The 25,342-nt window shown below is 54.9% G+C and overlaps 7 protein-coding genes across 7 annotated transcripts; 4 read left to right on the top strand and 3 right to left on the bottom strand.

Moving 5' to 3' along the window:
* Positions 1-20: 20 nt before the first annotated feature.
* On the top strand, positions 21-2,480 carry PTSG_04741 (uncharacterized protein; the record flags this gene model as incomplete). Its single annotated transcript, XM_004994004.1, has 10 exons — positions 21-111; positions 299-437; positions 656-719; positions 934-1,016; positions 1,131-1,242; positions 1,395-1,517; positions 1,710-1,774; positions 1,942-2,002; positions 2,165-2,245; positions 2,463-2,480. 10 exons carry the CDS (start codon positions 21-23, stop codon positions 2,478-2,480), a joined length of 837 nt encoding a protein of 278 aa, XP_004994061.1.
* Positions 2,481-2,805: 325 nt separating this feature from the next.
* PTSG_04740 (uncharacterized protein) lies at positions 2,806-7,354 on the bottom strand (the record flags this gene model as incomplete). The annotated part of the gene is made up of 10 exons (XM_004994003.1): positions 7,110-7,354; positions 6,626-6,835; positions 6,323-6,472; positions 5,967-6,055; positions 5,623-5,718; positions 5,302-5,441; positions 4,907-5,054; positions 3,989-4,702; positions 3,283-3,827; positions 2,806-2,956 (listed from the first exon to the last, which is right to left on the bottom strand). The coding sequence occupies exons 1-10, from the start codon at positions 7,291-7,293 to the stop codon at positions 2,806-2,808; spliced, it is 2,427 nt and encodes an 808-aa protein (XP_004994060.1). The 5' UTR covers positions 7,294-7,354.
* Positions 7,355-7,807: 453 nt separating this feature from the next.
* PTSG_04739 (pcmt1 protein) lies at positions 7,808-8,935 on the top strand (the record flags this gene model as incomplete). The annotated part of the gene is made up of 1 exon (XM_004994002.1): positions 7,808-8,935. The coding sequence occupies exon 1, from the start codon at positions 7,925-7,927 to the stop codon at positions 8,933-8,935; it is 1,011 nt and encodes a 336-aa protein (XP_004994059.1). The 5' UTR covers positions 7,808-7,924.
* A 225-nt stretch (positions 8,936-9,160) lies between these two features.
* Positions 9,161-16,742, bottom strand: PTSG_12208 (uncharacterized protein). The gene is made up of 24 exons (XM_004994001.1): positions 16,528-16,742; positions 15,996-16,217; positions 15,664-15,753; positions 15,384-15,415; positions 15,147-15,180; positions 14,947-15,012; positions 14,660-14,734; positions 14,356-14,415; positions 14,063-14,148; positions 13,798-13,852; positions 13,559-13,627; positions 13,263-13,358; positions 12,965-13,062; positions 12,633-12,702; positions 12,279-12,363; positions 11,930-12,065; positions 11,572-11,659; positions 11,324-11,407; positions 11,083-11,112; positions 10,863-10,919; positions 10,455-10,697; positions 10,112-10,195; positions 9,867-9,946; positions 9,161-9,570 (listed from the first exon to the last, which is right to left on the bottom strand). Exons 1-24 carry the CDS (start codon positions 16,678-16,680, stop codon positions 9,450-9,452), a joined length of 2,214 nt encoding a protein of 737 aa, XP_004994058.1. The 5' UTR covers positions 16,681-16,742; the 3' UTR covers positions 9,161-9,449.
* A 362-nt stretch (positions 16,743-17,104) lies between these two features.
* Positions 17,105-19,508, top strand: PTSG_04736 (uncharacterized protein; the record flags this gene model as incomplete). Its single annotated transcript, XM_004994000.1, has 8 exons — positions 17,105-17,239; positions 17,439-17,483; positions 17,591-17,655; positions 17,897-17,984; positions 18,203-18,355; positions 18,556-18,630; positions 18,920-19,136; positions 19,465-19,508. 8 exons carry the CDS (start codon positions 17,105-17,107, stop codon positions 19,506-19,508), a joined length of 822 nt encoding a protein of 273 aa, XP_004994057.1.
* A 268-nt stretch (positions 19,509-19,776) lies between these two features.
* Positions 19,777-21,356, bottom strand: PTSG_04735 (uncharacterized protein). Its single transcript, XM_004993999.1, has one exon. It carries the CDS (start codon positions 21,350-21,352, stop codon positions 19,940-19,942), a length of 1,413 nt encoding a protein of 470 aa, XP_004994056.1. The 5' UTR covers positions 21,353-21,356; the 3' UTR covers positions 19,777-19,939.
* Positions 21,357-21,435: 79 nt separating this feature from the next.
* Positions 21,436-25,152, top strand: PTSG_04734 (radial spoke 3 protein). Its single transcript, XM_004993998.1, has 5 exons — positions 21,436-21,948; positions 22,321-22,408; positions 22,698-23,352; positions 23,570-23,656; positions 23,885-25,152. The coding sequence occupies exons 1-5, from the start codon at positions 21,806-21,808 to the stop codon at positions 24,460-24,462; spliced, it is 1,551 nt and encodes a 516-aa protein (XP_004994055.1). The 5' UTR covers positions 21,436-21,805; the 3' UTR covers positions 24,463-25,152.
* The last annotated feature ends 190 nt before the right edge of the window (positions 25,153-25,342 follow it).

Below are 25,342 nucleotides of genomic sequence, written 5' to 3'. Positions count from 1 at the left end.
CACCCCATACAGCAGTCATCATGTCCATGTCCATGTCGATGCAGAGCAGTGTCGGGGAGTCGCAGGCTCCCATGCTGCTGCAGGCACGGCTGGAGGACGCCAAGCTCATGAGTGAGTGAATGTGTGTGTGGATGTGTGTGGATGTGTGTGGATGTGTGTGGATGTGTGTGGATGCGATTATGTGTGAGTGAATGTGTTGTCGCTGTGTGCTGTGACGTGTGGATACCTTTGACGCGCTCCTGTCTTCACCTCTCTCACCCCCCCCCCCCCGCCATGCGCCTTGATGCTGGCTGTGCAGCGAAATTGCTCAAGGCGATTGCGTTTACGCACGAGGCCACCTGCACCATCTTGGGCGCAGGCATCAAGTTTGCGTGTGAACAAGCCAAGACGGTGCAAGCGCGCGCTTTTCTCCACAAGGACCTCTTCTCAGACTACAGGCAAGCACACACACACATCTGTGTTTGTGTGTGTGTGTGTGTGTGTGTGTGTGTGTGTTGTTTGTGTCTGTGTGTGTGTGTGCAAAAACTGGGACCATCCATTGCTCTTCCCCTCCCCCCTCCCCCGCCAGCCCTCTTTGCAACCGTGTGTAGCTGCACCTTTCCACCTTTGTGGCTGTGGTTTTCTCATGCCAGCCGATCCTCTTTCCCTCCCCCAGGTTCACACCAGAAGAAGAGGACATGGACGTGGCCGAATTTAAAGTCAACCTCAGCGTACTCTTGGTGCGTCGTGAGATGATATCGATGATACCTTGGAGCCATTCATCGCCAACAAGCACGACACACTCCCATCACGCGCGCACACGACTGCCAATTGCCGCCTTCACTCAATACTCTCGCAAACCCACCATTCAACTATTCACCCACTCAACATTCACTCATTCCCCCATTCACTCACCCACCAACTCACTCACCCACCAACTCACACGGGATGCAGGAGTGCCTGAGCATCTTTGGCCAAGGGGACGGCGTGGCGTTGCGGCTCTCTTACGCAGGATATGGCAGCTGTCTCAACCTCCTGTGAGTTGCATCACCTCATCTCGTGGTATGCCAATGAATGCACCGATGCATGCCCACTCAGCGTTCCCCTCTCTCACCTCTTGCTTGCACTTGCTTCTTGTGCTTGTGTGTCAGGTTGGAGGAACATGGGGTGGTGACAGACTGCAGCATTCGAACCCAGGAAGCAGATGAGTTTGCCTCTATTGACATGCGAACAGCAGCCATCCCCACAAATGTCATCATGAAGGTGTATGTGTGTGTGTGTGTGTGTGTGTGTGTGCAAGCACTGCTGCCTTTGGGTGACGTTCCAACAGCGGCTCTTTGTTACGTGTGTATGCTTTTCATCATATGCTATCGACTCCTCCCATTGCCCCATTGCCTCATTGCCTCGTGGATCAGAGCGATTGGTTGGCAGAGGTGTTCTCAGAGCTCGACACGACCAGCACCGTCATTGAGTTCTACGTCGCCCCCACCGCCCCGCACTTTCGTCTCAGCACCTTTGGAACCGCGGGCACAAGCCAGGTGTGTGTGTGTGTGTGTCTGTCTGTCTGTCTGTCTGTCTGTCTGTCTATCTGTGTCTGTGTCTGTGTCTGTGTCCGTGTGTCTGTGTATCTGTGTCTGTATGTCTGTGTGTGCACTGCCCATTCACCGACCACCTTCACTGCTTCACTCTCCAACACCCTCCCCCCAACGCATCAACACTGCATGGAACAGATTGACTGCCCAAAGACATCAGACAAAGTCGAATCCTTCCAGTGCGACAAGCCCCTCAAGTTCAAGTACGTGTGTTTATGGGTGTGTGTGTGTGTCTGTGTGTGTGTGTTTGTGTGTGTGTGTGTGATGGCTATGGGTGTCAGGCAATCCCGCGTGCTCCCCTCACACCACGACTGCACCATCGTCACACGTGTGCGTGTGCGTGTGCGTGTGCATTACGTGGTTGTTTCAGCTACAAGCTGAAGTTGTTGAAACCGTCAGAGAAGGCGCTCGCCCTCGCGTCGCAAGTCTCGGTGCGTGCTGGGTCATTGTCGTTGTTGCGTGTGTGTCGTTGGGAACAACAGTCACGCCACTCGCTCAGCACTTGCTCACGTGCAAAACCTTGAACCTGTTCACGTGCACAAACACACCCTTCCTCATGCCCGCCACCACCACCACCATTATGATCGCTTCAGGTGCGGATCAACGAGGAAGGCATATTGTCCATGCAGTTTCTTGTGGAGACAGACGTCCAATCCGTCTTTATCGAATATCTCGTTAGTGTGCTGCATCGTCCGCCTGCCTACCTGCCTGCCTGCCTCTCTGTCTGCCTGTCTGTTTGTCTGTCTGCCTGTGGTGCTTGTTTGGTTTGCTTGCATTCCTCTTCCCTTATGCCTGCTCGTCCTGCTCGTCTCAACCCCCCCGTCCCCATTGTGCATCTGTGTGCGTCGACATGTGTGCTCACGGCCTTGCCTTTTTTCTTTGCAACTGCAGTGCTTGCCAGACAACTGAGCGTACAGATATCTCTGCCCCTTCTCCGATCACCCACTGTCTCTTGCGTTTGCCGTGTGTGTGTGTGTGTGTGTGTGTGTGTGTGTGTGTGTGTTAATGTTGGCATGTGTAATTGCTTCGTGTAACTGAATACAAACAATACAACCGACACAACCTCGCAGCAAACAGCGCATTCCCGACACAAAGAGAAGCATGCTCTACGAGCGTCTGTGTCTTGCCTGTGTGTGTGTGTGTCTGTGTGTGTGTCTGTGTGTGTGTGTCTGTGTGTGTGCGAGCATGAGAGCAAGAGAGCGAGTGGATTGCACCCGTCTTCATTCCCCCTTTCTCAGCTATCGTTGGCTTTGCTGGCTGCTGCTGTTGTCGCTGTCGGTGTTGGCTGCCTGAGCCACGCGTCTGTACGCATGATTGGAAACGGGAGGAAGTCGCGGCGGGCGGCGGCAGGGAGAAACCGACGACACAGGGGCGAGAACACAAACCTGAAGTGGAATATGGGAAGAGGGGGGACGGAAGGGAGGTGAGGTGATGGGAAGTTGAAAAAGGAGGGCTGGATGAAACACATTCGCTCACACGTCGCTTCAAACACACACACACACACACACACACACACACACACACACACACACACACACACACACACACACACACACACACACACACACACACACACACACAGCAAACACACACACACACACACACACAGCAAACACACACACACACACACACACACACAGCAAACACACACACACACACACACACAGCAAACACACACGGAAACACAAGTATTGTCACAGCAGGCGCACACCTGTGCGGGTGGTGGTGGGCGATGGCGGCGCCGGTGGAGTTGAGAGCCGGTTCGCTGCGAAGCGCAAACTCGCGAACCATGGACGTCACCTCGTCCTCGTCATCCTCATCATCATTGCCATCATCGCCATCATCATCATCATCACGGTTTTCACTGTCGTTCCGCACGCCATCTTGCGCTTTCCCATCCCCCTTCTTCTCCTCCTTCTGCTTTTCCTCTTCCTTCTTTGTCTCCCCCTCCTTCACTCCACCATCCACACTCCCATCACCATCACCATCACCATCACCATCACCATCACCATCACCATCACCAGCACCAGCACCAGCACCATCACCAGCACCATCACCATCACCATCAACGCCATCGATGCTGTCCCGTGGACCGGGTGGCAAGTCGCCAAGTCCCATGCACAGCGCCAGCTGCCGGCACACGTCGTCGCAGTTGCCAAGCAACTCCGCCGTGAACTCGTGCGTGTGTACGGGCTCGCGGTTCATGAGTAGTTTTGGTCCGTCAAACACCTTCGGCAGCATGTTCACGGGGCCAACCTGGTCGACGTCCGTGGAAAGATTCGGGAGGGGGGAGGGGTGAGGCTGTCGCAGGTTGCCATTGCAGAAGGCTCACCTGCACAGCACACTCACACAGCGACGCAAGCACACAAGCACACAAGCACACAAGCACACGAACACACGAACACAACGAAACAAACCTGGAGGGATGATCCCATGACGAGGATGAGGTCGCAGGCGTTTAGATCCGGCTCCAGATTGTCGTAAAACGTGGAGGGTAGCCCTTCGTGAAAGAACACAATGTCCGGTTTGAGAATGGGGACGCGCCTGTCGCGCAGATTCGAAAAGGGCGGCATCGACAACGAAATACTGTCCATGCCTTGGCGGTGCGCATGCACACTGTTGTTCAGTGGTGCCGTTGCAGTGGTTGCAGTGGTTGCAGTGGCAGCGGAGGATTGCTGTGGCTGTTCTTGCTGTTGTTCTTGTGCCTGTTGGTGTTGTTGCTGCTCTTGTTGCGGCACCCCTTGCTGCTGATGTTGCTGCTGCTGTTCTCTCCTGTCGCCACCAACTGCCTGTTGCAAAACGGCACCAGCGTTGGCCGGCGCCGCATCCACCACACTGCCGCCTCCCTCCTGCGTTTGCATCACTGCCGTGCTGCCACTCCCATCACCACCTCCACCTCCACCTCCACTCGCAGTCACGCCGGCACCTGTTGTTGGTGTGCTCCCTGTCCCTTCTTCACTGACAACATCACCGTCATCATCGCTGCCATCTTCGCTGTCATCGTCGCCGCTGCTGCTCCCTGACGTAACCATGTACTGTCTGTGCTTCAGATTGAGGAATTTGGATGTTTCGTCCACTATTTCGCGAAGGGGCCGGCTGGGCGGCGGGCACACGGGACACAGCGGTATCTCCTGCGCAGATGTAGCGGTGGTGGGGGAGATGGAGTTGGGGGTTGACAGTGAGGTGCAAACAGTGACGCCTGTGAACGAAAGGTCAAACACACACGCACCCCACGCATGTATTCACCACCACCACCACCACCACCACATCGTCACATTGCCACCACCACATCGTCACATTGCCACCACCACCATCACATGACCATGGCACCTTACCCCAGCAAAGACGGCGCTGCGGATGTGTTCGCCGTCGACTTTATGGCCGCAGACAATGCACGACGCTGTGGCGAACGACCCGTGGCACTGCAGGAGGCGCTTGATGCCAACAGCGGTCTCCAGCGTGTCGATGTTCTGCGTATAGCACCTGGTGATGATGGTGGTGGTGGCGGCGGTGGACAACGGACGAACCATCGGGGAGGTGTGACTGTTCGGTTATTCAAGCATCGTCCTGTCCAAGCACTCATTCGCGCGCGCGCGCACACACATACACACACATACACACACACATACACACACATACACACATATACACACATATACACACATATACACACACGCACGCGCGCGCTTACAAACACAGCGCCCCTCTCGTCACCATCACTACCGCGCACCTCTGCAGCTTGCCGGCAGCCTCGAGCCTATGGATGAAGTGGTGGCTCGGGGTGGGCTGGAAGTTGCCTGGGAACAGCTCCCGTGCAAACTCAAAGAACGGATACGGGTCGTAGAGGAAGTAGTCCATGTCAAACATCGACTGCATGTGCGCAAGGCGGGGTCGTGGCGAAGTGGTGGGTGGTGAGATTGGAAGGAGAAGGTAGTTGTGAACTGGCAAGGGAGGAGACAAGGACATGCGAAGAGAAGGTATCACAACTACACACTTTCCACAAGCATGCCAGCACACGTACACACACAGCAGCATCATGCACAACGGGCACCTCTGGGCGCGGGAGTGTTGGGTACTCCTTCTTCAGGCGGGCGTACAGGCCGGTCTTCTCGGACCGAAAGTCCGGAATTCCGCTCGATGTCGACACCTGATATCATCACGTCACAGTAGAAGTGGTGGTCCTGGTGAGCTCTGTGTGTGTGTGTGTGTGTGTGTGTGTGTGTGTGTGTGTGTGTGTGTGTGTGTCTATGTGTGTGTGTGTCTATGTGTGTGTGTGTGTGTCTGCTGTCTGTCTGTCTGTCTGTCTGTCTGCTGTCTGTCTGCCTGTCTGTGCATGCATTTGTGGTCGGGTGAGTGCATCGCGTGCGGTTGTTTGCGCGGTTGAATGCCACTTACGCCAGCGCCGACGATAACGACAATCCGCTCAGACATCTTCAGCAGCTCCTCCACCGTCAGATACGAGATGCGACGCGGAAGGCGATTGCCTGTGCCCATGATGAAGACATGCGGACAGCAACGAATACACGACTGCGACGTGAGGGCAGCACACACACACACACACACACACATACACACGGGGATACAAACGCACGCGCACACGCATACACACAATCACGCACACACACGCAAATACACAAACGCACGCGCACACGCATACACACACAATCACGCACAAACGTGGATACAATCGTACACACATAAATGCACACACACAAACACACATAAACCCACACACCCACACACATTAATACCAAGGATGGTAGCAGCAACGTGGGCGATGAGCTGCCACTTCTCGTCTTCTGTTTGAGGAACCTCAAAGGCGAAGCTCATCTTGAGGTACTCGATGATGCGGTCTGCAGTACCGCCGCGCTGGCGATAGCGCACGAACCACTTGTTCATCACTGGTAGGGAACAATTTCGTTGCATTCAAACCAAAGTGAACATGAGAGCCTGCGCTGCAGTCAGCAGCAGCATTCAACAGCCACCACAGCCGCGGCATTCAACAGCTGCAACTGCAACAACAGCAATAATTGTACGCATGAGTGACTGCTTACGTTCCACGTCAATTGGGTGCAACCTGGTGTCCTCCTCCTCCTCCTCCTCCTCGTCGCCCAGTTCCTCCTCCTCGTCCGGTTCCTCGCCGTCATCGTTCTGGTCCCCAACAACGTGGCCATTGCCATCATCTAGGGCATCTGTGTTGCCCTCAGGCCCGTGGTCCTGTTCGCATTCGCTGCTCAAGCCTGCTTCCTGTGCTCCTTCAGCCTCTGCCCACCACCAACAGCAGCACCAACAGTAGCACCAACAGCAACAGCAACAGCAACAGCAGTGTGCATGTGAGGATGGCACAGGAGGAATTGCACAGTGAGGGAAGGGCACAGTCTGGTACAGAGGGAAGCACACAGAGTGGCACTAAACGAACTGCACAACCTGGCACAGAGTGAAGCACACCACCTGAACGTCCAAATCAACGCACAACCAAGCAGAGCCGGCATCCACGCATGACACAACAACTGCTGATGACACCACTGACTGACTCACGCATGTGAGGCCGTTTCGGTGGTGGAATCCCGTCTGCACTTTCAGCCGGATCACTGTCCATTCCTCCTTGCTGCTGCTGTTCCCGATCTTGCTGCTCCTGCTGTTGCTGTTGCTGCTGCATCTCTTGCTCTTCGACGTTGGCTCCAATCGTTCCATCCTCATGCACGTTGTTGTTGTGGCTCATCGTGTCGCTTCGTCTTCTTCCGCTGCTGGTCGTTCTCACAAAGGCAAATTTTACTTTTGTGGACAAAGGCAAAATTGCCTTTCTTTGCAGGGTCATCAACGATGACACACCACGAAGCAACACACAAACAAATCCAACGCAATCGTTGCAGCAGCGCTTGCTTGCTCCGTTTGCTTTAGTGCTTTGCTTGTTCTGCTACTTTGCTCCGTTTGCTCTGCTTGCTCCGTGCTTGCTTCGCTGGTTGCTCCAGCATCATCATCACATCACCACTCCGCCATCACCATAGAACCATTCTTGCTGCTTCCTCGTGTATCTGTCTTCATTTCCACGTTTCCTCTCTGCTCCTTCCTTTCCGTGACTCCACTAAACAGCACACGCAACCGACATCACCCTTGTCTCAGGCCACCTCACCCAGCAGCAACTCCAGCGACCACTGCGCGATTGATTGATTGATCGATCGATCGATCGATTCCAAGCACCCCTCTTGCGCTTACTTTTCTGTCTGTCTCGCGACCTTCTTGCTTGCTCGCTTGCTTTGGTAAGTTCCCTGGCTCATGTCTGTGCTAGCTGCATTTCTCCATCGCACGCATCACACACACACGCACACACCCGCGTGTTCTCGCACACATTCATGTACCGAGGATACACCCGCTGTTTGGCTATTACCGTCCTTGCCTTGTTGCTGATACCCCTGGTGCCCACGCCCTGCACGCGTGCCACTGTCCACCGCGACACCCAACAACGCGAACAACACCACCACCAACAACAAGAACAACACCGCTCACCTCCACCCCGTCACCAACAACACCACCACCAACACCTTCCTCACACGGACCTGTACACCCCGTCAAAACCAACTGCCCCAATGGACGACCCAGTCGTGGCACTGCCTCCTTCAGACGAAGCCGAAGAGACGCTTTCGCAAGCTTTTCGACGCGTTGCCGACATGGCCTGGCGCTGCTCCGCCAAAAGCAACTCGCAGCTCGTGTCGAACCTGCGCAACGGCGGCATCATCAAGCACGATGACGTTGAGGCCGCCCTTCGCGCCACAGACCGCGGGCTGTATGTCCCAAAGGACCAATCCCCATACGAGGACGCGCCACAGTACATTGGCTACAACAGCACCATCTCCGCACCGCACATGCACGCGTACGCCCTCGAGTGTCTTCACGACAGGCTCAAGCCCGGTGCGCGCGTACTGGACATTGGCTGCGGCTCTGGCGTGCTCGTGGAGGCGTTCTCCCGCATGGTGGGACCGGAGGGTGTCGTTGTTGGCGTCGAGCACATCCCAGAGCTTGCGGAAATGTCCAAGCGCAACCTGAAGAAGTGTCCCGAGATGGCAAAGCGCATGGACGCCGGGCACGTGCACGTGTTTGCCGGCGACGGGTTCAAGGGCCACCCCGAACTCGGCCCATATGACGCCATTCACGTTGGCGCGGCTGCAGCGAAGATGCCGCAGCACTTGGTTGACCAGCTCAACGTGGGCGGGGCCATGGTGCTGCCGCTGGGGCCCGAGCACGGCTACCAGGAGTTTGTCAAGGTGTACAAGAACGATGATGGCGAACTTGAAAAGCGCCACTTGCTTGACGTGCGTTATGTGCCGCTCACCACACCAGAGCACCAGCTCCGCGGCTTCCACTGAACGCCAAATGAACATCAGATTGCAGATGACGATGTTGCGCTTGGATGTGCCTGTTGCTTGGTTTTGTTTTGTTGTATGTGTGTGTTTGTTTGTTTGTGTGTTTGTGTGTGTGTGTGTGTTTGTTTGTGTGTTTGTGTGTGTGCGTGTATGTGTTTGTTTGTGTGTTTGTGTGTTTGTGTGTGTGTGTGTCGCCCCCCCCCCCTATCGGCACCACGTCCAACCTGTGCCAATATCCTTTCATGTTGTGTGATGCTTTCACGCGTTGATTCGCGATGTCAAATGCATGGTGGTACACAGCCTACCAAACAGACAAACAGTCCTAACCAGAATACAAACCAAACAGGGCAAATAACGACCGAACCCGCGAAAGAAGTGTGGAGCCAGTCGCATGCATGCAACCGCACACCAAACCAACCAACTACGTAGCACACAAAGAAGAGAAGAGGGAGAGATACAATGCTTGTGACGAACAACCACAACGAAACCATCCAACACACACACACACGTGCATTGCTCATGAAGATGACAGCATGGAGAGTTCTTCGTCGCAGGAAATGATGGCACTGGCGCACTTGAGCGCGCGGTGGTGCAGAAAATCCCTCCGCTCGTCAGACATTCGCAGATTCTCACGTAACCTGCAGCGGGTGTGTGTGTGTGTGTGCGTGTGTGTGTGTGTGCGTGTGTGTGTGTGTGTGTGTGTGTGTGTGTGTGTGTGTGTGTGTGTGTGTGTGTGTGTGTGTGTGTGTGTGTGTGTGTGTGTGGTATTGGTGACAAAGGTGCAACGACGAGAACAACAAGTAAAACCGCTGCTGGTGGTGCTGGTGGTGCTGGTGGTGAAACAACGACTTGGACAGCAAAACAACTCGAGGAAACGACAACAAGCACAAGCTCCCCCGGTCAACAACAACAGCGCGACAAGACGGCACGGCACCTCTCTGATTCGCTGTCGGACTGGTCTGGCAGTTTCATCTGCTCCTCAATGTCTTTACGTGTGATGGCCTCAAGTTCCAGCTGTGCTTGCGCATGCAGACAGACAATGAGCGGTGGGTGAGCAGGCACCGAGACGTGGTCCGCACAAAGAAGTACAGAGAATGACACGCGCACACGACACAACACAACACAACACAACACAACACAACACAACAGCGGAGGCCACATCCCACGCCACCTGCTGACCATTCTCTCAAGCTCGTTCATCAGTGCCTCCAACTTGGGACGACGTTCGTGTACGGGCACCTGCGCAAACATGTCAAAGTCCGTCTGGTTGCAGTGTCAACCATAATGTGGCGATAGTGGCGGTGAAGGTGGTGGTGGTGGCAGAAGCGCGGGCAGAGCAGAGTGGTGTGAATGAATTGGTGGCATGGACATGGGTTGCATGCAAGCAACATCAAAGAGCAAACACAAGGCGACAGCAACATGAACATCGCATACACACGATCACAGTATCAACCACGGCAAGCAAAAGCGAGCAAACAAACACACGCAATACACCATCAGCCACGAACACAAAAAGCCCTACGCTTGTGTCGAGTGCCCGCTTTGCCATGGACTGTGGCGTGTCTGGTTCCTTGCGCCCCCGCCGCCGCCGCAGCCGTGATGAGTCGCTCCCTGACGACGGACTGACGGGACGCGAGTGACCGTGATCAAAGCTGTCGTCATCACCAGCGAGCGATGAGCTGGCAGCCGCCAAGCCCGCGTCCTCGTCTCCGTCGTCGTCCGCATCTGCGCTGCCGCTCCACTGAACCGACACCAGCCCACCCTCCTGGAGGTGGTGATGGTGATGGGGGTGTGTACATGTGCATGTGTGTGTGTGTGTGCATGTGCATGTGTATGCGTGCATGTGCATGTGAATGAGTCTGAGCGTCCGGCATCACCAACACACACACACACCACCACCACCACCACACACGAGGGCACGAACACGGACCGCGTCTGTGACTGAAGTGGCGCGGGGACGGCGCGACAACGACGGATACGGAGCAGCCTGTGATGATGGCGATGATGGTGGCGATGTGCAACGAGAACAGTGCACGAGTAAGCTGGATTGATATTTGGTTCGAATGCAGGGTGAACGCATGCGATTGTGTGTGTGTGTGTGTGTGTGTGTGTGTGTGTGTGTGTGTGTGTGTGTGTGTGTATTTACGAACCTCGTCCTTTGGTACGGGTGTAGGCGTGTGCTGCAAACATATTCAACATCGTCGCATCGTGTGAGCCAATGATGTAAGGCACCAGACACATGCACATTCAGCAACAAGCACTCGCCCACCTCGACAACAACCCATGTGACACACACACACACGCACACCACCATCATACTCTTCCTCTTCCGGGACAACAGCAACAGCAACTGTGCGTGTGTGTGTGTGTGTGTGTGTGTGTGTTGTGTACCTGCAGGAGGAGTTTGATGAATCCGGCCGGTGGAGCGCCTTCGAGTTGTGCAGTCTGCAGCCGCTTCAACTTCAACAGCTTGGACTGGTGGTCATGACAACCATCAGCGTTATCATCAGACAGCGCATGTGAGCGACAGGCACACACGACGGTGAGACATGCGCGACCAGCACACAATCACAACACCGCCATCACAGCGTGGAAAGCACCACAACAACAACAATAGCGCCAGCACCACAACAATTGACCTGATTTGCAACACAGAACAGCGCCGTCTCCTCGAGATCAAGGGCAGCGAATCCGAGCAGATACTTCTTCCTCGCGTGCTTCTGCTTGCTGCCGTGTGGGTAGCCCATGTGTGTGTGTGAGGTGTGTGTGCGTGTGTGAGGTGTGTGTGCGTGTGTGTGCGTGTGTGAGGTGTGTGTGTGTGTGTGTGTGTGATACGATGTAGTGTGATGTGCGAAATTGCGATGTGTCGTGTGCATATCCAGGATATGCGCTGTGTCAGGTCTGCTTGAAGGCAGTCTGCAACGACACCCCACCACGATTGACACGCCTCCAAAACTGATTGTCAACCCCTCTCCTTGCACTCATGGATTCGCCTACTTTAGCTTGCAGTCGTACACATGGATGTACAGCTGCGGGGTGGACGGCGTGACCAGGAACGTGTGAACCTCTCTGAACGTCGGGTTGGGCGACGGTGGCATGATGCGCGTTTCAGAATAGCGGCCCCGCTTGTCCCCTACACCGGTTGTCAATCAAAGCGAAGCAATTTGAAACGGGAAGAAGAAAGATGAGAGTGAGAGTGAGCTTGAGGTCGATACAAACGGACACACACGCGTACACGCACACACGCACACACGCACACACGCACACACGCGCGTACACGCACTCACGCACACACGTACACACACACGCACACAATGTTGTCATCACCACCATCGCGGCCACGTACGGCGGTTTGTGCGTCCGGTTTTCTTTTGTTTCCGAATCACCTGCAGCCGGACCTTCACGCCTGATTCCTTGATGAGCTTGAGGGCCTTGTTGAACACACCACAGTTGTGGTGATGGTGGTGATGGTGGTAATGGCGGTTGAAAACGTGGTCGTGGTGGTGAGGTGGGAATAGATGAATGACGGGCAGCACACATGCGAGCACAGCAACGGAAACGCCGACCGAGTAACACACCAAGGAGAACCGACACACACACACACACACACACACACACACACACACACACACACACACGCACACGCACACGCACACGCACACGCACACACACACACGCACATACGCACATACGCGCAGACCTGCTTTGACTTGATGACGGAGATGTTGTTGACTGCGGTGACAACGTCGCCTTCGCAGAGACCAGAGCCGCTGTTGGCCGGCGCGAAGTGTGAACAACGATATGTGGATACGGATGGATTATAGACACGAAGCAGCGACATGAACAGGCATGAAGCAATACAAGGGTCACTCGTGAACCATCGGTTTGTAGCGGAATGACGAGGCATCAATGCTGAGGTGTACGCAGTTCCAGATGGCGACACATGCACACGCACTCATGTACACGAACACACATGCACACATATACGTACACGCACACATGCACACATACATGCACCATGAGCACGTGTACCTTGCTGGCGTCCCTGGTTTGATGGCGGTGATGATCGGGTCTGCCTGATCAAAAGCGATGCCAATCGTCGCTCCAGCCCCAGCCTTGTACACTTCAAACTAGTTGTGTATGTGTGTATGTGTGTGTGTATGTGTGTGAAGAGGGCTCTAAGTGCAACACGGGCAGGCTGCAGCCTTGCAATTGCTGTGGACTGTCAAAACAGCATACACACACACACACACACACACAAAAATCACACACATGCATCCCACATCAAGCCACGCCACACCACAACTCCGCGTGCAATGCAATGCCTCACCTCTCGCTCGTGTGCGCCCTCGATGTCGTGCTCTTCGTCGTGCGTGTGCGCATACAGCGAAAGCGTCACGAAGATGGAGCGATCAGGCCGGGTGTTCTGCGTTGTGTGCCGTCGCATCCCCATTCGCGCGTCAAACACACGAAGAGGGGTGAGCACGAGTGCAACGAGGATGAACGACACATGAGCCACAGGTGTGATGGGAAAACACACACACACACACACGCACACGCACACACACACACACGCACGCACACACACACACGCACACACAAGAGCCTTTGGCAGAGGCGCAGCACCTGGAGGTGGCGACAGCCAATGACTTCAACGGTGAGTCGACCCGTGAAGATGTCCTGGTTGTCAATGTGCTGCGGCCACAGACGCGCACGTCAACAGCAGCAACGCCACGGTGTTAGACCAAGCACGAGAGGGGATGAGTGAGTCATGTGCGTGCGAGTGATGTGCATGCGAGTGATGTGTACGCGAGTGGGTTGAGACACGTGAGCCATCATCAGCAACAACACAGCGGTTCGCTCACCAGTCTGCGGGCAGTGTCGGCCAGTGCGAGTGGACGCGTGAAGAATGGGTCATATCTGGCAGACGTGCATGTGTGTGTGTAATTTTGCTTGTAAGTTTGAATGACGTGAAGAGATATGAGGGTACAAAAGGCCGCAAAAATTCATCAAGGAGCTACGATTACAGTACTGTCCCCACCACCACAAGCCACCACTAAACACCACCACTAAACACCACCACTAAACACCACCAAAGTAGTCACCACCAGGGCCACCACGGCCACCCACCTCATCTTCTGCTTCGGGGGTCCGTGGTCGTCGTCATCGTCGCTCGGGGCCGGGATCGTGTGCACTTTCCGCAGCGCTGCCCTGATCTGCAGGAGGCAACGCGTGTACGTCGTGTGGTCGTCGTGAACCAACGGGGATGGTGATGCTGGTGATGGTGGCAGGAGTGTGGGTGGATGAATGTCACCAGGCAAACAGCAACGAGCGAAGCGGCCTGCGTGCCCACCAACAGCAACAGCAGCACCAACAACAACCGCCACCACGTTCACCAACAGTAACAGCAGCGGCGCGTGTACCTGGTAGATGACCATACTGCCGAGTTGGCGGAAGAGGTGGTTGTCAATCAGCGCCTCAACCTTCAAACGAGCCGGAGCGCACACGTGTGAAGGGGTATGTTCGCGTGAAGGTGAATGCTTGTAAACTGATGCAGGGGTATGTTCATGTGTGTTATGTGAAAGGAGGGTCGTGTACCAACACCACAGTCCATTGTCTTTAACATCGAGCCCAAGCACAGCCATGCGAGCAAACCATCCCCCCCCCCCACCGACAACCAAAACATAAGTTCACTCAGACTGCCATTGTCACGTGAATGGGCCCGACCTCCAAGTCGATGTGCGGCTCGTCACCCTGCTCAAGAAATCCAAATGTCCAGTGGGGATGTGGTTCCGAGCGGAACTGCCAAGCATGTGCATGTGTGTGTGGGGGGCGTTGTTGGAAGGGGAAGGGGACCAATGCGTGGCCTGAGTACAGTCACCACTCTTGCAAGCAGCTACACATGCACACAGACATGCACACAGACACACACACACACACAGACATGCACACAGACACGCGCACACACACACAAACATCGTGACACAGTGACATGCGCGTACACAACGACGAACCGAGAAGCGTGCACGCCCCCGCAGTTCAACGATGGTGATGGAGAGCGTTGCTTTGCGCTGGAAGATCTGTATTGGGAGGTGCCAACCGTTTGGGAGTGGCGCAGTTGTGGTGCAGCACATGTCAGCGATCCAGTAGCAAAGGCACTGCACACACGCACACGAGCATATACACACACGCACACGCAAGCAAGACCACGTACCACGTCTGCTTCGATGCGCACGTTGAACTTGCCCCTATAATGACAACAGACACGCACACACGCAAATAAGCCATTGTGAGCCGCATCACAACACATATGCATGAGGCAAGCTCCCCATGGCAAGCACACAGACACGCGTACACACACGCACACACACACGCACACACAAACACACGCACACACAAACACACGCACGCACGCACGCACGCACGCAACCACTGCAAAGAATACACTGACTTGTAGAGGAGGGTGGCATCCAAATCCAGCACCTGTTGTCAACAGCAATTCGTGGACAACGCAAAGCAAACACCTCAGCGTCGTGCATTGAGAGTAGAACAAGGTCAGCACCGCAACTACATCACACAAGCACACCAGCACACAAGCTGGTACACAAGCTGGTACACAAGCTGGTACGCAAGCTGGTACGCAAGTGCACACAGGTGACACACAGGCAAACACAAACAAACACACGCACACGCACGCACACACTCTCCCGCTCGCGTGTGCACAGACTCACGTCGCTGCTGCCGATGGCACCAACAGCTGGCCGAACAATCTTCACGTCGCTAAGGTGCGGCATCTCGCTGCCAAGCTTCACATCAATGACCTGGCACAGTCGCATGGCACGTGAGAAGTGCTATCAGCATGAACAGGAACGCAATCGAACTTTGTGGCCGAACACACCAAAATATGCGCCCACACACATGTACAAGCACATACACGCGTACAAACACATGTGCACACACACACAAGCACACACAAGCACACACAAGCACACACAAGCACACATGTGCATGCAAGCGCAAAGCACGCGCGTTGCCAGCTTGGACGTGTTGCCATTGTCGCCACCTTCATTCGCTTGCAGATGTTGCCCAGGCTGGACTTGTTCATGAGAAACGCCAAGTTTCTATCAATGAGCTTGAGGACGTGTCTGCGCACGCGGATGGTGTCCCTGAGCTGGAAGAAGAGGAAGTCAAACAGCACATTCAAGCATTCCACGCTCTCTGGCTGCATTGTGTCATTCTGATGCGCGTGGTGGTACGGGTGCTTCTCCAAGAATTCCCGAGTGCCCTGCGTCGGACGCGGTGGTGGAGATGGGAAGGCATATGTGTGTGTGTGTGTGTGTGTGTATGTGCGTGTGCGTGAGTGTGTGTGTGTGTGTGTGTATGTGTGTGTGCGTGAGTTTGTGTGTGCGTGAGTTTGTGTGTGTGTGTGTGTGTCAGGTTGTGTGTGTGCATGAGTACCGATCAAATCCGCATCATCGACACTGTGTAGCTTATCAAAATTACAAATGTTCACACTTCACACACGTGCGCACACACACGCCCACACGCGTGTACGCCCACACACGCACACACATGCACGCAGAAGCAGCACGCACTGTGGATGGACGTGGCTCGACGTATGCCTGCTCTTTCAAGGTGACCTTCTCCTGCATGGCCATCCAGCGCTTGTACAAGTGGAAGGCAACGAGCAGCACACCACCGGAGCCAAGGACCAAGCCAAGAAGGAACACACCCACGTACACATACATCTTATTGGTGTGTTGATGTGTGTGTGTGTGTGTGTGTGTGTGTGTGTGTGTGTGTGTGTGTGTGTGTGTTGATGGCTGGATGGCTGGGATGACGCACCGTCCGCGATATGCCGAAAATTATGTGTGTCTTCAGCCATTGTTCAGGACTTGAGCTGTCGACGATACAAACAAACACCACCAGCCAGCCCACCCACCAGTTTCCTATCTGCAGCGCCCACGACACACGGACACACGCCCTCCTCTTCCAGCGTTGAGCAAGCACAAGGTTTCATTGAAGACTCACATTTTCATTTGCACACACACACACACACACACACACACACACACACACACACACACACACACACACACACACACACACACACACACACACACACACACACACACACACACACACACACACACACACGGAGGACAGTCAGCGATGGGTGGGCTCTTGAGCTTGTTCAAAGGAGAAAACCACCATGGCAACAGCAACAACAACAACAACAGCAACGCCAGCGGTGGTGGCGGTGGTGGACAGGCCTCAAAGATCACGGAACAGGATCGCGCTCAACTGGTCTGTTGTATGTGTATGTGTGTGTCGTTGCGTGTGTGTGTGTGTGTGTATGTGTGTGTGTGTCTGTCTGTCGTTGTGTGTGTGTCGTTATGTGTGTGTGTCTATGCTCGTGTGCGTGTGTGTCGTTGTGTGTGTATCTCTATGCTTGTCCAGGCGATTTGTATGGTTCACCAACGCCATCATCGTCGATGCACAACAGAAATTGAAGCAGCAACGGGACCGTGTGAAGCAATACAGGAAGAAGGTTGGTGCTTGGGGATATCGCGTGCAATTGTTGCTTTCCATCAAATGCTTCCAACAAGCTCTCATCCGCTGTTGCCTGCACCCACCAACCTTGCTCGCCTGTGGCAGATTGTCATCATGATTGACAAGGAGAAGCAGCAAGCGAAAACATTCATCAAGGCCGGCGAGAAATCGTGCGTGCATGCGTGCGTGTGTATGTGTGCGTGTATGTGTGTGCGTGTGTATGTCTCTGTGTGTCTGTCTCTATGTCTGTGTCTGTGTATGTGTGTTCGCGTTTGCCTGTGAGTCCGTGTTTGTCTGTGTGTCTACATGTTGGCGTTGCCAGTGGTGAAAGGCAACCCTAAGACAAGTGGTCCTGATCTGCTTCTGTCTATCCACACGTCACCTCACTCGCGCTCGTGTGCACGTCTGCAGGAAAGCGCTGCTCATTCTGAAGAAGAAGAAGTACCAAGAAAAGCTGCTTGAGAACACACTCACACAAATTGAAAACCTCGAACACATGGTGCGTTTGCATGCATGCGTGTGTGTGTGTGTGTGTGTGTGTGTGTGTGTGTGTGTGTGTGTGTGTGTGTGTGTGTGTGTGTGTGTGTGTGTGTGTGTGTGTGTGTGTGTGTGTTTCTATGTCTATCTCCATCCGTGTGTGATTGGGTGTTGGCCGGAACACTGTGATTCAACAGCTCTCTCACTCCTGTACAACGCATGCTCCACGCACCACTGCAGATCTCGCAAATTGAGTTTGCGGAGGTGGAAGTGAAGGTGCTTGATGGCCTGAAGCAAGGCAACCAGGCGCTGGAAGCGCTGAAGAAAGAGCTCTCCGTCGAGGATGTGGAGGAGGTCATGGCAGACGCACAGGAACTGCAGCAATGGGCAAATGTACGCAACTACTGTGTGTGTGTGTGTCTGTCTGTGTGTGTCTGTGTTATGAGTACGTGCGTTTGTCTGTCACGTGTGTCTGTCACGTGTGTCTGCCTGTCTGCCTGCCGGTCTGTCTGTCTCCTCATCGCCCCCTACCCCACGCATTGCCACCATAACACCTCCCCCCCCCCGGCTTCTCGATATGTGTATGTGCACAGGACATTAGCGAGATTGCGGGCACTCCGCTCGACGACCTTGACGATGATGAGCTCTTTGCAGAGTTCCAAACAGAGGTGGGGCGTGCAATATGGTGTACATGTGTACATGTGTTTGTGCGTGCGTGTGTGTGTGTGTGTGTGTGCGTGTGTGTGTGTACATGTGTGTGTACATGTGTGTGTGTGTGTGTGTGTACATGTGTGTGTGTGTGAGTGAATCTGCAACCTTTCGTGCCGATCTACCGCTCTGCATGTTTGTGTGCATCTCCGTCCCCTTGTGCAAGTGCCTTTGTATTTGCGCGTGAGTCTCGGCGTGCGCATCACGTTGCCTTTCCTCACACACCACCATGTGCAACCAACACATCAGCTTGGCGTCCCTGCCACAGAGACGCAAGCCAAGACAGCCACCAAGACCAAGACCAAGACACCTGCGACGACGGCAACAGCGGAGACGGCTGCTGCAATGGTGGATATGGACGTGCCTGCGGTGCCTGGTGGTGGCGACGAGGATGAACTGCCAGATTTGCCAGATGTTCCCGCCGATGAACCCCTCGACCTCCCAGACGTCCCACAGCACGAGCCAGGTTCATTTCTTGTGTGTGTGTGTGTGTGTGTGTGTGTGTGTGTGTGTGTGTGTGTGTGTGTGTGTGTGTGTGTGTGTGTGTGTGTGTGTGTGTGTGTGTGTGTGTGTGTGTGTGTGTGTGTGTGTGTGTGTGTGTGTGTGGCTATCTGTCTGTCTGTCTGTTCTTCCTGTCGACGTGTCTCTCTCTCTGCCTATCTGCCTGCCTGCGTGCCCTCTGCCTGCTTGCTCCCCTTTAGCCCCCCCCCCACACACACACACTCACTCATTCACACACACGCGCAAACCCCGCTCCCCTTGCTCCCCCCCCCCCTGCCCTTGACCTCCATTAGAACAACGACGGAAGGAAGAAGAGCCGGAGCTTGTGCCTGCGTGACCACTCAATGCTCCTTCTCGCTGAGTTTGTTACCTTACCCTCTCACCAATGCCTGCTCTTGCTTCCGCCAATCCATCCATCAAAGCCCCCCCCCCCCCACACACACACACACCACAAGAGATGCCATGATGTGAATAAACCATTTCAGTGGAGCATGCGAATTTTGTTCTCCCTCCCGATCATCAACCATCCTTTGGTGGCGCGAAGAATGTCGAGACAAAGACTCACACACACACGTGCACATCGCCGAGTTGCAATCATCACAGTTTTGAGCAAAGGTTGTATTGCTTGAGCAGGAGCCAATCGCGCACGTACACCACCAACACATCAACACACAACTGAACCTACACAGCTACAGTTACAGTTACCATGTACACTTCCACACACACACACACACAAACACCACCACCACCACCACCATGAGCAGCAACTCAGCAGCCAGGATCGATGACGAGGACGGCGTTGCTGTCTCGCGGGATTGCATATATGAGGCCGCTTGATTCATCCAGCACACCGCCCCACCACGCGTTGACAGTGCGGTTGACGGGCAGCGATGTCGTGTCCACCGTGTTGGTGTTAGTGTTGATGAGCAGCACACTCGCCGAGTCGGCTGGAAAGCCCACAACGAGGCCGTTGCGCGCAAGAACAGTGTCGCCCCAGCGCTGATCCGCCACATCAGCAGCAACTTGCAGCGTGGTCGTGTCGGTGGTGTTGGTGGCTGGGTCGATGATCAGGACAGACGACTCATGCTCGGGCATGCCGTAGATGAGGCCGTTGCGTGCAAGCACCGCGCCGCGCCACTTGAGCTCTACCCCAAAGCCTGTGATGGTGGTTGTGTCTGTTGTGTTCGTAGCTGGGTTGATGATGAGGACAGCATCGGCACGGCGCGGCACGCAGTAGATGAGCTCGTTTGGCGCGACCACGCCCCCATACCACTTGGAGACTCTGATTATTGGCACAGGCATCGTTGTTGTGTCCAACGCGAGCGTTTCGGGGTTGATGATCAGCACAGCCCTTGCAGACCATGGAATGGCGAAGATGAGGCCGTTCGGTGCTAGGACGCCGCTGAGGTAACCTGGTGACGCAAATGTCGCCTGCATGGACGTGGCGTCGAGCGTGTTCTGGACGGGGTCAATGACGAGAACGGCATCGGCAAAGCACGGCATGCCAAAGATGAGGCCGTTGTCAGCAAGGACAGCGCCACCCCACTTAATTTCCTGGTCACCAAGACCGCTGAGCGTTGTGGTGTCGACCGTGTTGGTGCTTGGGTCGATGATGAGCACGTGATCTGCATCGCTTGGCATGGCGAAAATGCGGCCGTCCTGTGCCGCCACGCCACCAAGCCACCTTGAACTGCCTTCCCCGAAGCAGGTGATGCTTGTGACGTCTGTGGACACACCGCGCTGTCGACACAGGCTTGCCTCCAACTTGGCCAAAGCGCGCTGCTGCGCCTGCAGGATCGCGTGCTGCTCATCCACCCTGGTCTGAAGGCGTGCAACGTCCACGCCGTTGATAAACACGCTCGCACCTGCCGTTGTGGTGTTGACGAACAGCGTGCCAGCATCGTCCTCCAGCAGCACCACCTCCCCGCTCACAATGGTACTGACAACAAGGAGGATCGCCAGCGTCAACGAAGAGCACACGACGCGTTGCTGCAGGCGTTGCTGAGCCGTGATCATCACCCGCATCTGCAGCATAGGCTGTTTCATCATCAGCGGCATCGTCGTGTACAGGTGTAGCACATCGAGTGCTTCTAGGGCTTCGTCCTCGTGTCGCTGCTGTCTCGCGCGCTTGCTTGCGTTTTGCGCGACGAATTGATTCCTCAGAGATGAACACGACATCATGAAGTGCATCAAACATCAAAGTCAATTTTGCGTTTGGGGCACAGAATGTTTTCCGATTCCTCCCGGCTGTTTTCTGCACCAGACACTATTCCAACTTTGTTGCCAAGGTACCAAGCAAGGCGACAAGAAGGCAGAAGCGCGCACACCAACCACACACACAACCACACACCCTGACGCCCAACACCCAAGAAGCGAACAGAGGAGGGAAAGGAAGGAACGCAAACACCAAACACCGAGACGACACCCAGCACAGCAGCGTGTGGGAGAGCAAGCCCTGACGCGCCTCGCTTATACTCCGTGATCTACATAACCACGACACACCACAGACACACCTGATCGCTCTCGTTTGTGGTTGACGACAGCACCGCCTTGGCAAACAGCACGGCTACAGCACCAGCCAGCACCAAGAACCAACAGCCAACCACTTTCTGTCTTTTGTTTGTGCGAGAGGACATGAGCGGCAGCATGGCGGCGATTCCACCCACGAACCCGTCTGCGACGACGACGTACACGTTCGCGTCGCAGCCTCGCGCAGTCTCAGGATCACGCAAGAAGTTCCGTGAGCCCGCATCAACATCATCCACAACACACATGCAGTACGTGTGTGTGTGTGTGTGTATGTGTGCGTGTGTGTGTGTGTGTGTGGAACTGTGTGTGTATGTGGAACTGTGTGTGTATGTGGAACTGTGTGTGTATGTGGAACTGTGTGTGTATGTGGAACTGTGTGTGTATGTGGAACTGTGTGCGTGTGTACGGAACTCCGTTAACGTACCTTACCTGTCTGCTTGCCTGTCACTCGTGTGTGTCCGTGCGTTTGTTGTACCTGTGCATCGGGGCCGATGTTGGTGTGCATGCATGTCTATTTCCTTGTCTCTTGGCCTTCCCTACCGCACCCTGCCTTGTCCCTTACCCACACACCAACACACAACTTCTTCTTCTTCTCTTTCACTCCCTCGCTTGGTCAACAGGAAAACGAACAAGCGGCCTGTGGGGCACATGATGTTCGACCCACGCATTGTGCGCGGCAACACCTATCGTCAACAGACGCTCCCAGCGGTACGAATCACCTCCATACGGCGCACCAAACCATGCACACACAAAATACACTTGGACGCATGCTTGCACACACACACACACACACAGAGCGCACAAAACACACAGCGCACACAGAGCGCGCGCGCACACACACACACACACACACACACACACACACACACAAACTCACACAAACTCGCAAAACACATACTTCCTCACACGCACCCTTCTCCCTCCCCATCTCGACTCATTGTTGTGCCTGCAAACCACACACACACACACACACGCATACACGCATACACGCATGCAGTCGCAACAACCGGATCCGCTCGAGATTCAGCGCAAGCAGGAGATGGCCCGGCGGCGGCGGGCGCGGAAGAAGGCGCAGGACAAGGCACGACCGCGCACCCCGGAGGCTGTCGACGGCCGCAAGCACATGGACGTGCAGACTGAGCTGTACTTGGAGGAGCTCACAGACCGCGTGGAGGAGACAGACGTGCAGACACAGACGGACCCGTTTATGGACAGGCCGCCGTCGCCGCTGTTCATCCCGCCAAAGACGGGCGTCGACGTGGCAACACAGATCCTCGAGGGCGACCTCTTTGACTTTGACATTGAGGTGAAGCCCATCTTGGAGGTGCTTGTGGGCAAGACGATGGAGCAGGCCCTGATGGAGGTGATGGAGGAGGAAGAGCTCGACAAGCTGCGCGACCACCAGCGCGAGTTTGAGGACCTTCGCTCGGCAGAGTTGGCGGAGATGCAGCGGCTGGAGGAGGCAGCCCGCCGCCGTGAGGCCGAGAAGGACGCGCGCATTGCCGAGCAGCGGGAGGCGCTGCAGCAGCAGAAGGAGACGGCAGAGAAGATTGCCGCACGCGCGTTTGCACAGAGCTACCTCTCCACCCTCGTGCCCTCTGTCTTCTCCTCCCTCAGCGACCACGGCTTCTTCTACGACCAGCAAGAGCGCGGTGCGTGTGCTCTGTGCATGTGGGTGGGTGGGTGAATTCCGTGTTGTGTGTGTATGTGTGTGCTCTCTGTCCGTGCGTGCGTGCATGCGTGTGCGCGTATCTGTGTATGTGTCTTCTCTCCATCTCTGCGTGTGCGTGCGTGTCCCTTTCGTCGTTGATGCAAGTCTGACCCATGTTACGATTTTGTGTGTGTTCCTGTTGTGTTTCTGTCGCACAGAAATTGAGACGCAGGTGATGCCATGGCTGATGGACGCGGTGGAGCAGCGGCTCGGCGCATCGTCTGTGGCTGAGACCCTCCTCGATCGTAAGTCACAGTCGGTCCTGCTCTGCCTGTTGGTGTTCCATGTTCTATGTGCTTGTTCCTTTCGCGTAGTTGTGTTCGTCTTGCTTTCTGTATTCACTTTCACGTTCGTTTGCATTCCCTTGTGCCAACCCCCCAACCCCCAAACAAAACCTCACCCTCATCATTCACTCACGGATATACACGCACACGCACACGCACACGCACACCACACACTGCCACCTACTACAGAGATTATCAAGGGCGTTGTGTCGAAGCGGGCAGCGGCGCGCGCACCGCCGCAGCAAGAAGAGACAGAAGCGACGAACGCAGGAGACGAGGATGAGGGCGCAAAGGCTGAGGCTGAGAACAGCGGTGATGGTGATGGTGATGGTGATGGTGCGAAAGTGAAGGATAGCGGTGACGGTGATGGTGACGGTGATGGTGACGGTGATGATGATGATGATGATGATGATGATGATGATGATGACAAGGGTGGTGACGATAGCAAGCCTGGTGATGCTGCTGATGGTGCAGAGCAAGGGGAGGCCGATGAGGTCGATGGCGAGAAGAAGGCGGAAGATGATGGCGGTGACAGCACCAACGCAGATGCGAGTGGCGACGCACAAAACGACGGCGCGACAGCACCAGCAGAGGACAAGGCAGAGGACGGTGCTGGTGATGACGAGAAACCAGCGGACAATGCTGATGCTGATGCTGACGGTGATGGTGGTGATGGTGATGCACAACCAGCAGTCGACGGAGACGATGGCGCAAAGGCCGCCGATGAAGATGCTGATGCTGCTGCGCCTGAACCTGAGGAGCAGTGAGCGCTGTTGGCATCATAGTCGCCCGCGTCATGTCGTTGTTGTTTGTCAGTGACGCATGTGTGTGTTGATGTTGTGGTGAGTCTGCACCATCCATTGTCACCGGCTGTGCTGCGTGCACCATCGTGGTTGTGGTTTTTGGTCGTTTACGCACACAAGCCAATGCCTCCTTCTCCTCGACCCAATTCTCATCCTCTTTCCCCCCCCCTCCTCTTGTTCCGCTCACTTGAATCACTGCCTTAAGCGCAGTTGCTGTTTCCTTCGCATCCATTCTTTTTCCACAATGTATTCAACTTCAAAACCAGCCCCTCCTCATACTTGCAGTTCCCTTCTCTTGTCGTCCTGTTCTCGTTTCCTACTGCTTCCCGTGAGCGAAGAAACGCGCGCGCGCGCGTGTGTGTGTGTGTGTTCGTGTGTACATTGCTCTTGGCTGCTTTGTCGTCTGCGCTCTGCTCATTGTTTAGATGGCACCCTCTGCGTTTGTTGTTGTTGTTGTCATGTCGTCGTCGTTTTCTTGTGCGTGATGTTTGTGATGTTTGTTCGTTCAAGAACAGACACGACAAGACAGACGCGTGTTTGTGTAGTTGTTGTTGTTGTTTGTCTCTTCTCATTCGGTTGTTTGTTTGGGTGTTTGCTCCACGCACGTCTTGGTTGAGTTTCCAATATACACGATCAACAGGAAACAAACAAATGTTGGTGTGAAGGAAGATGAAAAGGAGGGGACACAGAGGGAAGGCATCACAGAAGGAGCGAGAAATGTGCGCACACAAACACACACACACACACACACACACACACACACACACACACACACACACACACACACACACACACACACACACACACACACACACACACTACTACGTTACGTACGTACGTACGT

The sequence above is a fragment of the Salpingoeca rosetta genome (genome assembly GCF_000188695.1).
Source record: "Salpingoeca rosetta unplaced genomic scaffold supercont1.11, whole genome shotgun sequence".
Lineage (NCBI taxonomy): Eukaryota > Choanoflagellata > Craspedida > Salpingoecidae > Salpingoeca > Salpingoeca rosetta.
Note: the sequence above shows the minus strand (reverse complement) of the source record. Positions and strands in the feature narration are given on the sequence as shown.

Excerpts from the sequence above, each read along its gene's own strand:
- PTSG_12208 (XM_004994001.1), bottom strand. The coding sequence starts at position 16,680 with ATGTATGTGTACGTGGGTGTGTTCCTTCTTGGCTTGGTCCTTGGCTCC. Across the intron at positions 15,416-15,663 it reads GTGCCATCGGCAGCAGCGAC|GTGCTGGATTTGGATGCCAC; the intron begins GTGAGTCTGTGC and ends TGTTGACAACAG. Across the intron at positions 10,196-10,454 it reads AGCGGGCACTCGACACAAGC|ACGGACTTTGACATGTTTGC; the intron begins GTAGGGCTTTTT and ends CACTGCAACCAG.
- PTSG_04735 (XM_004993999.1), bottom strand. The coding sequence starts at position 21,352 with ATGATGTCGTGTTCATCTCTGAGGAATCAATTCGTCGCGCAAAACGCA.
- PTSG_04734 (XM_004993998.1), top strand. The coding sequence starts at position 21,806 with ATGAGCGGCAGCATGGCGGCGATTCCACCCACGAACCCGTCTGCGACG. Across the intron at positions 21,949-22,320 it reads TCATCCACAACACACATGCA|GAAAACGAACAAGCGGCCTG; the intron begins GTACGTGTGTGT and ends CTTGGTCAACAG. Across the intron at positions 23,657-23,884 it reads GGCTGAGACCCTCCTCGATC|AGATTATCAAGGGCGTTGTG; the intron begins GTAAGTCACAGT and ends CACCTACTACAG.